At 45.0% G+C, this 12,048-nt stretch overlaps 1 protein-coding gene across 6 annotated transcripts in view; it reads right to left on the bottom strand.

The window, feature by feature from the left end:
* Positions 1-12,048, bottom strand: part of PLA2G6 (phospholipase A2 group VI) — a 57,414-nt gene that overhangs the window by 5,154 nt on the left and 40,212 nt on the right. For all 6 annotated transcript variants that reach the window (XM_043440879.1, XM_043440880.1, XM_043440876.1 and 3 more), the window contains 2 exons: positions 9,454-9,617; positions 8,091-8,241 (listed from right to left, as the gene is read on the bottom strand). In XM_043440879.1, coding sequence (XP_043296814.1) covers positions 8,091-8,241; positions 9,454-9,617 — 315 coding nt within the window. The remainder of the gene's footprint in view (positions 1-8,090; positions 8,242-9,453; positions 9,618-12,048) is intronic.

Genomic DNA, 12,048 nt, shown 5'->3' with positions numbered 1-12,048 from the left:
ATGTAATGGAAGACCCCTCCCGACATTAGATTGTAACCCCAAAGGACTACCCACTTTACCTTTGGATAAGGGTAAACCAAAAATAAACCTGCCTCCTTCCCACTCCTTGAAGCTGTGAGTAAAGTTGCCTGGCATTGAACAAGGGAAGGAGAAAAAAAATCCCTGAAAATGTATAACCACAAATTAATCCTGCAGATCTGTAGACTAAATTCACACCACCTGGGGGAGGCGGGAGTTCCAAAACCTTCATGCCAAGGATTTAGTTACAGTGGCCCTAGATGGTACTGTACATGGGTACCTGGAAGATATAACATGAGAGAAGATACCCTCATTCTAAGCTCCATAGAATCTGCACATATTATATCTCAACATTAAGGAATACCACACAGTTTCAAAAATGATGAAGAGGGGTAACATCATGAAATAAAATACCATGGATGAGAATAAACATAAACCAACACAGACAGAAAAACATACTTATATAGACAGCAGTTATTTGAATCCTGAGACAAGATTATAAATCAGTTATGCTTATAATGTTGAAAGACATCAAAGACAAGCGTGGTAATATTTTCAGAGAATAGAAAACTACAAGTAATGATCTAGAAGATTTGAAGATAAACCAAAGAGTACTTCTAGAAATTTAAATAAATAAATAAATACTTGAATGATTTAAATGGAAAATCAGATAATGTTAAAGAGAGAATTAGTGAATTGGAAAATAGGTAAGAAGAAATTAACCAGAATCCAACACAGATAAAATGAAAGAATATATAGGAGAAGTTAAAAGACATGAAAGACAGAAAAGCTCTAACATTTTTCATTGGAGTTCCAGAAGGAGAGGCAAGAGAAATTTAGGCAGAGGCAAGGTTGAACAGATAATGACTCAGGCTTCCAGAACTGAAGAAAGACAGCAATCCAAAGATTAAAGAAGGCCAAGAAATCCAATGCAGGATAAATTAGAAGGAATTTATATCTAGATACAGCATAGTACAACTGTAGAGCACCAAAAACAAATAAACACATAAATAAAAGCACCCAAAGGAAAAAGACTACTTACTTTCAAAGGAGTGAGAGTTAAACTGAAATTGACTTTACAAGTGCAACAATGGATGCTAAAAGATATAGAAAGCTATCTTTCATGCTCTTCAAGAAAATCACCAGCCTAGAATTCTATACTCAACAAGAATAAGAGAGAAAGGAAAGAATGTCAATTGATGAGGGTGAAATAAAACTAGCTTTAAATGATGAGGATGAAAAAAACCTATTTTCAAACAACTCTGCTAGTGGAGAATTCACTACCAGCAGACCATCTCTATGGGAAAAACAAAAGAATGTACTTTACGCAGAAGGAAGGTGGTTGCAGGAAAGACTGTAAAGCAAAGATGTGATGCACATATATACACACAAATATGCATACTCAAATACATACACACATACATACCCAATGGTGTGCTGAGGCCAGCTCATACTGGCTTGTGAGAACCTATTGCTACATCTCATGGGCTGGTTGTTAAAATGTTGGTAGCTTGAATTCAGCCATAGTGGGAGTATTTTCACCATGGGAATTGGCAAACAATACAAACCAGGGTTTTTCCCCTGCTAAGAGATCGAGTTTACCAGTGCACTACTAGATAAATATAAACACCAACTTCAAAAAACAGTATCTTGTGAAATTAAAAAAAAAAAAGATAGATTTAAAATACAGAAAAGTCATTATAAATAAGATAAGGGAAAGAAAATAGAATTAAAACATTTAAAAATCCTTGATTATCTGAGGGTGTGGGTAATGGTATCAATTAAATTTAGACTTTTATACTACACACTGAAAAAAAAAACAGAAATGAGTGCATAAATTTCAAACTATTGGGGTTGGGGTGCAATGTAATGATTACAACTATTCAGTAAATCCAAAAGAAGGCAAGAAACATAGAACAAAATAGGATGGCATATGTCATCCCCAAAATATGAGTAATTATGTCAATATAAATGGATCAACCATATAAACTGCTAGATTAACTATATGAAGGTTCTGATAGTCAAACCAAACAGCTAAATCAGACAACTAATTAGATAACTTAAATATATTACTATGCAATATAATCTATAAATAGACAACGCACAGATAAGATAAAGAACAAATCCAACTATATAGGCTATTTTCAAGAAAGACATCTAAAACATATGGATCAAGAAGGTTGAATTAAAGCATGAGCACAGACATACCATGCAAATATAACCATGAAAGCTAGTATAACTATATTAATATCGGCAAAATAAACTTTAAGGCAAAAAACATTCTTAGAGATAAAGAAAGCTGCTTCCAATCACCAGAAAGATTCCTAAAAGTTTAAATTTATATGTACTTAATCACACAGTATCAAAATATTAATGTAAAAATTGACAGAGAAGTCAAAAGACAAATTCCCAGACTGGAAGATTTTATCTTTCTCAGTAACTGACAGAAGAAGTGGATAGAAACATTAGTACAAATACAGAAGATTTGAAACTTTTAAATAAATGTTCCTAGCCAGCATGACTTAATCAACATGTATAGATACTGGCATTCAACAAATGAAGAATCCATATTCTTTTAAATTATTCATGGGACATCTATAAAAGCTGACTGTAGAAGGCCACAAATCAAGTCTCAGTAATCTTAAAGGACCAAAATCAAACAGAGCATGTCCTCTGACTACAAAGCAATTAATAATAAAAAGATAACTTGTAAATTTCTAAGTTTAGAAGCTGAGAAATGCCATTTATTAATAATAATCACAATGGTTAAAGAATAATAGTAAAAATTAGAAAATATTTTGAACTGAATAATCATATTCTAAATGCACTTATGGGATATAATTAAAGAAGGAAAATGTTTATTTCTTTTTTTTTTTTTTGGTTTTTTGGCTGTGCAGCACAGCTTATGGGATCTTAGTTCCCCAACCAGGGATCAAACCCATGCCCCCTGCAATGGAAGTGTATAGCCCTAACCACTGGATCACCAGGGAATTCTATGGAGGAAAATGTTTAGATTTACAAACACACACACATATAATATGCATATTTATATAGTACAAGAGAAAAAAAGGCCAAAAAATCAACGAGCCAGACATTTATTTCAAGAAGTTAAAAAAAAAAAAAAAACAGCCATATAAACTTTAAAAAGTACAAGAAGGAATAAATATATGTACAGAAATTAATAAAACAGAAAATGTATATATAATAGAGAACCAATAAATAGCCCAAAGTTACTTTTTTGAAATACTAATCCAATTAAAAAGCTTGTAGTAGCAAGACTGATAACATGAAAAGTGGAGGTGTAAATCATCAGGAATGAAGAGGGCCGTAACAACATGCTTCAGACATTAAAGATAATAAGAGAATTTTTGAACAACTCTATGCTAACAAATTTAAAGATGTATATGAAATGAACATATTCCTAGAAAAACGTAACTTAACCAAAACTAACTCAAAAAGACATTTGGAAACCCTGAAGAGTTTTATAAACATTAAAGAAATTGATTCCATCGTTAAAAATTTTCCTACCAACCAAACCCCAGTACTAGATGACTTCACTGGTAAGTTCTACCAAATAGTCAAGGAAGAAATAACTCACTGTTATATGAACTCTTCTGGAAAACAGGAAAAAAAAAAAAAAAGAGAGAGATACTCCCTCGAAATCAAAACCTTGCAACCTAAAAATGGGAATAAACAGGTCAATCTTACTCATGAACACGGATACAAAAATTCTAACAAAATATGAGCATAGGGACACTTCCCTGGTGGCCCAGTGGCTAAGGCTCGTTCGCTCTCCCAATGCAGGGGGCCCAGGTTTGACCCCTAGTCAGGGAATTAGATCCCACACGTCGCAACTAAGAATTCACATGCCGTAACTAAAAAAAAGAGATCCTGCGTGCCACAACTAAGATCCAGTGCAGCCAAACAAATAAATAAATATTATATATATATATACTTTTTAAAAGTTAGCATATTTGAGTGATTTGAGCCCATAAGAATCCTCTCTGTAAAAGGCACCAGGAAGTGAAAGCAGAGATAGATATGGTTACGACTGAGCAACTTTCTCACACACACACACACACACACACACACACACACACACACACACCCCAGGCACACAGCAGCATTATTCACAGTAGTTAATAGATGGAAACAAACCAGACGTCCATCAAAAGATGAATGGTTAAACAAAATGTGGTCTATAAGTGCAATAAAATATTATTCAGTCTTTAAAGAAAAGGAAATTTTGTCACATGCTGTAATATGTATGAACCTTGAGGATATTATGCTAAGTGAAATAAGCCAGTTTTAAAAAGACAGACACTATATGGTCCCACTTACATGACGTACTTAGAGCAGTCAACTCATGCAGACAGAAAGTAGAACGGTAGTTGACCGGGGCTGGGGGAGGGGAGGGATGGGGAGCTGCTCTTTAATGGGTACAGAGTTTCAGTTTTACAGGAAGAAAGAGGTCAGGAGATTAGCTGCAGGACAAGGTGAATATACTTATCACTACTGAATTGAAAAGTGGTTAAAGGCAAAAAATGATTAAGAGTTAATTTTATGTTATATGTATCTCACCACAATTAAAATTTAAAAAATAAACAAATGGTATTTCTAAATACCAGTCACAATTAGAAAATGAAATGCTTAAAAATGCATAATTTACAATAGCACAAAATATATGCAGGTACCTAAGAATAACACATGTGTAAGATTGCTATAGATAAAATTTTAAAACTGTACTAAGAAACTAAAAACAAATGGAATGTTTTCCTATATTCTCTAATTGGAAGACTCGGTGTTTTAATGTGTCAATTCTCCCCTAAATAAGTTTACAACAAATTATTATGTCTAAAATAAGCAACAGGAACCAACTGTATAGCACAGGGAACTATATTCAATATCCTGAAATAAAGCATAATGGAAAAGAATATGTGTGGGTGGGTGTGTTAACTGAATTACTTTGCTGTATACCAGAAACTAATGAAACATTGTAAATCAAGTTTAGTAGCAATAGTAGTGTAGTCTTTCAGTCCTGACTCTTTGCAACCCCATGGACTGTAGCCTGCCAGGCTTTTCTGTCTGTGGGATTCTCCAGGCAAGAATACTGGAGTGGGCTGCCATTCCTATCTCCAGGGGGATCTTCCCGACCCAGGAATTGAACCTGGATCTCCCACATTGCAGGCAGATTCTTTACCATCTGAGCTACCAGGGAAGCTCCACATATACTTCAATAAAAAAGTAATCAAAAAAAAAAAAAGTAATCAAACAGATTCAATATAATCACAGTAAAAATCCCAATAGGATTTGCTTTTCTGCAGAATTTGACAGTCTGATTCCATTGATACAGTTTCTATGGAAGTGCAAATAGCAACAAGTACCCTGTATCCTACACAGCACTTCTACGTGCTAGGCACTTTTCTTATAAACATGACGTTTTTACTTCTCATGAAAGCCCTGGGAAGCAGGTAGTATATTATTCCCATTTTTGAGAAAAGGAGATGTCAGGGTCCATGCTCTTAACTACTTCTCTAAAGGACCTCCAAGAATAGCCCTGAAGAAGGACAAGGTAGGAAGCCCTGCTGTAAACTTGCTGTAGAATTAGGGCTCCATTTCAAAAACAGACCCAGGAAGGTTCCCAGACTCTTGACTTGGACGCAAGGCCTGCAATATGGAGGGAAAGACAGACTTTTCACCAATGAGACTGGGGAAACTGTTTGTTCATGTGGAAAAAACAAGAAATTGGATCTCTCTTGATACAAAAATCAATTCCAGGTAGCTAAAAGACCTAAGTTAATAAAAGATTTTGATTGATAAAAGGCAGAATAAGGGAGTTTTGCGACTGGACACAGGAAACAAATTTCCTGCTTCCAGTTAGAAAGGGTTATTGAATGGATAGGAAAAGCACAAGTTATAAAAAGTAAAATATTTATAAATTCTACTGCATTAAGAACATCTGTTGATCAACAAAACATTGTAAGGAGAGTGAAAAGACAAGCCTAGAATGGGAAATTTCAAATCCATGTATCCATCAAAGGCTTAGGTTTCAAAATATAAAAAAGATAATTAGGAAATCTCATAACCCCCAAATCACTCAACTGTGCCAAAAATGAGTAAAACACTTGAACAGGAACTTTACAAAAGAAGAAATCCAGATGGCCTTTAAACATATGAAAAGGTGTTCAACCTCACTAGTTAATCAGAAAAATGAAAATTCAAACGAACAGAGACAGCATCTTATATCCCTCCCCCAGTTTATAAAGACATAAACATTACAAAGTTAAACTGCTTTGACAATCATCATTGTTAGCAAGAATGCAGAGCACCATGCATGCATGCTAAGTCGCTCCAGTCATGTCTGACTCTGCGACCCTATGAACTATAGCCCACCAGGCTCCTCTGTCCATGGTATTCTCCAGACAGGAATACTGGAGTGGGTTGCCATGTCCTCCTCCAGGGGATCTTCCCAACCCAGAATTTCAAACCCAAGTCTCTTAGGTCTCAAGTCTCAAGTCTCTTCCTGCATCGGCAAGCAGCTTCTTTACCAGTAGCACCACCTGGAAAGCCCATGTAGAGCACCAGGAACTCTCAAACATGCCTAAGGGGAGTAGAAACAGAAACCAACACTTTGAAAAACCACGGAGCAGAATCAAAGGGTTGAGGCCATGCCTCCTCCAAGACTTGGCAGCTCTACTCCTAGGCATGTGCTCCACAGGGTCAGAAAACGAGGCCCAAAATGTCCACTGAAGACTCAAGAGGTCCAAACAGGAAAGAACCCAAGTGCCCATCAAAGGTGTTTGGAGAAATAAACCGTGGGGGTGTGTGTAGTCACATGAGCAACGAGAATGAATGAAGCATAGAGCTTCACCCAACAGCAGGCACAAGGCTGACCAACGTGGCATTGAGGAAAGGAAGGATAAAACGCAAAATGATTCCATCCAAACCCAGAGACAGGCAGGACCGAAACCATGCTGGGGGCTGCATTCAGGTGCCGAAGCTAGATAGAAAATCTGGGAAATCCACTTCACACTAGTCAAGATAGCAGTTACCCTCGTGGGGGGTGGGGAGTGGGAGCTGTGATAGGGGCAGGGCACATGCACAAGGGCTTTTGGACTTGGCTGGTGGTCAAACGTGGGTGTCTGCTTTAGATTTATTCATGGAACTGTTTAATGTACTCTTCCAAATGTTCTATTTCACCGTAAAAAAGAAAAAAATGTCTAGGAATAAAATAAAAAAACATTTTTCAAAACATTATCTTTCAGTTAATAAATCATGGATGATATATTTCCTCTTCTTTTTACTTTCTGTATCTTTCAAATTTTCTTAAGAGACTATGTATTATTTTTAAATGAAAAAAAAAGCATTATTATGAAAAGAAATCCTCCTAATCCTCCAGAGCTTGCTCACACCTCACTTCCTCCAGGAAGCCCTCCCTGACCACTTTGTCGACAGTCTTTTCTCCCCCTCTTGGCCCTACAGAGACTCAGTTGCTGAACACTTTTCAGGGCCTACTCTGAGGCAGCCATTGCGCTAGATGCTGGGGCTACAGAAAAATAAGACAGTCACATTCCTAGTTCAGGGAGCTCACAGTCTGGCAGGCAAACAAGGCATGAGGCAGAAAATCAAGTAATTCCAGGATGGAAAATAAATACTACAAAGAAGTGGTGGTGCTGCAGGTTCTTCTGGAAGCTCTTAAGCACGTGGTGCTTTGCGTGGTTGCCAATTTTTTAGGTCACTTCTCTCCCAATCAGATTGTAAACGTTCCCACCTGATGGCTGCATCACCACATCTCACACACACACACACACACACATGTGCAGAGCCATGCTCAGCAAGTATGTGTGTGATGGACAAGAATCAACCCGCTCTGACCCAGGGATGTGCTGTGTGGATGGAAAAACATCAGACATGGGCGGAGGGTGTTCTGCACCTATGTTCCCCAGCACCGTCCCCACCCCTCCCCGCTCAGCCTTAATCAGACCACGGCAGGGAGCCTTCTGCCCCAGGAAGGGCCAAAAGGGGTGCATGGCCGGCACCAAAGCCCCCCAGGTCCCACCCAGGAGGCTTACTTGGGCTTCTTGACGTCTGTCATCTTGGTGTGCTCTCCAAACTCCCGCTTCAGGAACTCCTCCAGGGGCCCCGACTCGTAGGGCCGAGAGCCCCGGAAAACCTCATCCTTCATGCGAAAGTACACACCACGCATGTAGGCCATGGACTTGCCTAGGAACGAGGAGGGCGGAGGTGGGGAGAAGACGCAAGGGCTGCCCTGACAGGGGGCTTGGGCACAGGAACAGCGGGTGCGAGCGGGCACCGACCGAGCCGAGGCCCCTGGGACCCTCCTCTGCAGCTTCCCACCCAGGCAGAAATCCCCTTCAGCGGCCCCACGGCCCAGAACTTAATTTTATATTCGTAGTTTGTGTTTTTTTTCTTTAATGACAGGCCCTGAAAGTGTAAAAGCTTATAAATCTAGATCCACCCCATTTGTCACAGAATAGAAGGACTGGCCCGGTCCCAGGGGCAGGCTGCACCTCATGGGACAAGTAAACCGCTAAGCACCCCTCAGTCAGGCCAGGGGTGTGCAAGCGGGGGGCTGCGGAGGAAAAGTGAGGACCTGTGCCCACTCTTCTCCACCCCACACCTCACGACCCCCGGGCAGAACTGGCCCTTATCTCAGGGAAAACCAGAGAAGGGACATGGGGCCCCAGAGGCCAGGAAGAGAGGTCCCAGCAGCCACTGCCTGACAATCCTCCTCTTCCTGGAGTCCCGTGGACGCTGCTCTAGGCCACCTCCTGGGCTGGCCGTGTCCCCTGTTCCCCCACACCCTGGGCGGCCGGGCCACAGCCTCCTCACACAGTGAACACCTGATGCCCATGCGTCCCCCACAGGACCGGGGGCTCCCTGAGGTGGGGCGTGCTCCGTCCTGCCCCCCTGGCACCGAGCACAGGCCTGGCCGATGCCAAGGAGGGGGAGGCTCCTCTCCTGGTGCCTTCAGGTCTGGAGGACGAGTTGGAGGGCCTAGAACCCGACCTGGGCAGGGAGGCTGAGGTAATTCCCGTGGGGTGGTAGCTGGCTCTGAGAGGGCCCCCTATAGGTAGCATTGCACAGCCAGACAGCAGCTCCACAAAGGAGACATTGTGTGAGTTGAGACAAGGCCTACCCCGAGGTCTGTGACTCAAGGTGGCTCCTAACAATGAAAGGGAGGGGAAGCAGCTCTGTCCTCTGCACTGGGAGGGCATCACCGTGGCCCACCCTCAGCTCTTCTCCCAGCCTCAGACCCCAACAACCTCCGCGCCCCCACCCCCTACAGCGGGCTTTCGGGTCCCCCCTCCCCCATGACCTTCTCTGCAAAGCTCTGAAAACAAACTCAGCCAAACCAGAGGGCCGGTCTCGGCCCCACTCCGCCCTGCCCCGCGGCCCAGGGGCGGCCCTCACTGTGCAGGATGGCCAGGGCCAGGATGCCCCCGGTGCTGGTCCCCGCCACCCAGTCGAAGAGGTCCTTGGTGGCGACGCCCGAGGCCTTCTCAATGGCGATGAGCAGCTGGATGATGACGAGGCCTTTCACGCCCCCTCCGTCCAGGCAGAGCAGGTGGTCGTGGCTGCGGTGGGAACAGCAGCGGGAGAGAAGAGGGTCCCGTTACAGCCGGCACTTTGCGGGCCATGTCCCTGAGCATCTGCCCAGCATCTGCTGAGGTGCCTGCCTGGCAGCGGCTTGAGCCCTGGAGACCAAGCCCTGCAGAGCTCACGTGCTACTGGGGCCCGGGGGTGGGGGGTGGGGGCTGGGGGTGGGCAGCACAGTCAGTACAGGAGTAAAGACGGGACTTCAGGAGACCAGAGGTGCAAGAGAGAAGAGGATCCAGGCAGGTAAGGGCAGCGGGGGTGGGTAAGACCTTCTGGCCAGGTACCACCTCAGCAGACACCTGGGTCTGTCTCCCAGCTCTGCGTGGATAAAACAAGGCTGGGGGAAGGGCTGGTCTCCTGTAGCTGCCCCGAATGGGTGGCAAGGAAGGTCGGGCACCTGCCTCCAGGCAGGAGCAGCAGAGGAACTGGGCGGCAGGGAGGAAGGGCCATTCATGTGTCAGGAGCTGTGGGGAGCTTTCACCAGCGTGAACTCACTTAAATGTCCCAGAGCCCTTCAAAAACCCAGACCAACTGTTTGGCCAACCCAATACACAAACACTCTCTGTGCACATCTGTGAGGGCATGACGCTCTGAGGACAGGTGGTCACCCAATGTCACTCAGGTGGAACTGGACCCGGGTCTGATGACTCCTGGGTGATACATTCTCCAACACATCCTGACCCATCTCCCTATGACCCGCTATGCCCCGCCCCGACTCCAGAGGAAGAAGGCCTCCCTTCTGTGCTCAGACCTAGAACCTTCCTTCTGGTCTCTTCCTCTTTCTTTTTTAATTTTTACTTTCCAGCTGGCCACACAGCACGTGCAATCCTAATTCCCTGACCAGGGATCGAACCCATGCCCCCTGCACTAGAAGCACAGGGTCTTAAACACTGGACCGCCAGTGAAGTCCTCCTCTTCGTTCTATCTCAGCTTAAAGGTCACAACTGAGAAAACTCTGCTCGATGCCATGGGGACCCTCCTGCTCAGCCTGCTCCAGCTCCACCCACTTCCTGAGTGCAGAGTTCCTCTCCCTTCTATAAGCAATCACTTTGAAGTCACTTGCTCGCTCCCTTTCTTCTCCTGCTGAGGGCAGGGCCTAGCTCTGCTTGGTGCAGCGTTGCACATCCTGTATCCCAGGCAGGTGGGAGGCACCGTCCACAGCCTGGTAAAGCGTCCACAACCGGCCCAACCCCCACAGCTGGTAAATGTGGGAGCCTGTGACACCCGCCTCCGGGGTCCCTCGTCTTTTCCTGGACAAGCTGCCCAGCCTTGCAGCAAGCCTGGAACGTGGCAGAGCAAGCTGTGCTGTCGCTGGAGGCCTGTGGGGCCCCTGAGCAGGGAGGCTGGAGAAAACGGGCAAGAGACCCTTCTGAAGATGTAGGGCTGGCAACAGCGGGATCAACCCGGAGGAAGCAGGGCTAAGCTGTGCGGCTCGCAGACCTGCGCGGGGAGGGCCCCACGCGTGTCCTGACTCTCTCCTCACTCCTCCTCTGGGGGAAGGGGAGGCTCTCAGGGTTGGACAGACTCCCCTGGCCCTGCTGGAGCACCTGCACCCTCCCTCCTCTCACTGGAAGGGACCTATTGGTCTTCCCTCAGGAACCCTTCGGCCCCTGCACTGGTGTGTGTGTGCATGTGTAGGTGTGCAAGGAGGGAAGCGTGAGAAGGCTGCTAGAGCAGGCACACTCCCAGGGTGCATGTTCCAGGGTGGCTGAGGAAACGAGTGGGCTACAGCTTCTGAGGGGAAGACGACCCTTCAGAGGAGGAGAGGCGGAACCACCGATATGGCCACCCGCTCCCGAGAGCCGGGGCTGCCTCTGCTTCCAGGAGGGAAGGGCTTTCTCTGCAGGGGGAGGCACAGGGGTGCAGTGAGGAGAGAGCCCGTGGGGAGCAGAAAGGGCACGGACTGCGGAAGCCCTGGACTGCTCTGACACCAACTCTGTGACCTCAAGCAAGTGACTTCCCCTCACGTTCTGCATCTGCCAAGCAAGGTTACTAATGAGTGCCTCCCGAGGAAGGCTGTTAGGAACACAGGATAGAAAAAAAAATAAAAACAAAAACAGAGAACAGATAAACCACCTCTATTATTAAAGGGAAGGGTGGAGAGAGCACAGCCGAAAGGAGGCATGTTTGTTCTGGGAACTCGCCGAGCTGGCGGGCATGGGTTCTGACAACCGAGGTCACCAGGGACTGTCCACGGGATCAGGGCCCAGGCCTCTCTTTGCACCCATCACCCCGGGCTGCCTCCTAGAATGGGCCTGGGTGGACAGCAGGGGCTTGGGACACAAGCCCACCCTACTGGCTGTTGGAGGGAGGTAGGGTTGGGAGCGGGTGGAATCAGAGGGAAGCAGGCTCAGCACTGAGGCCACTGAGGGCTCTCTCCAGAGGAGATCTGGGCCAGCTCCCCTGACG

The sequence above is a fragment of the Cervus canadensis genome, chromosome 21 (assembly GCF_019320065.1).
Source record: "Cervus canadensis isolate Bull #8, Minnesota chromosome 21, ASM1932006v1, whole genome shotgun sequence".
NCBI lineage: Eukaryota > Metazoa > Chordata > Mammalia > Artiodactyla > Cervidae > Cervus > Cervus canadensis.
This window is presented reverse-complemented; position numbering and strand designations above follow the sequence as displayed.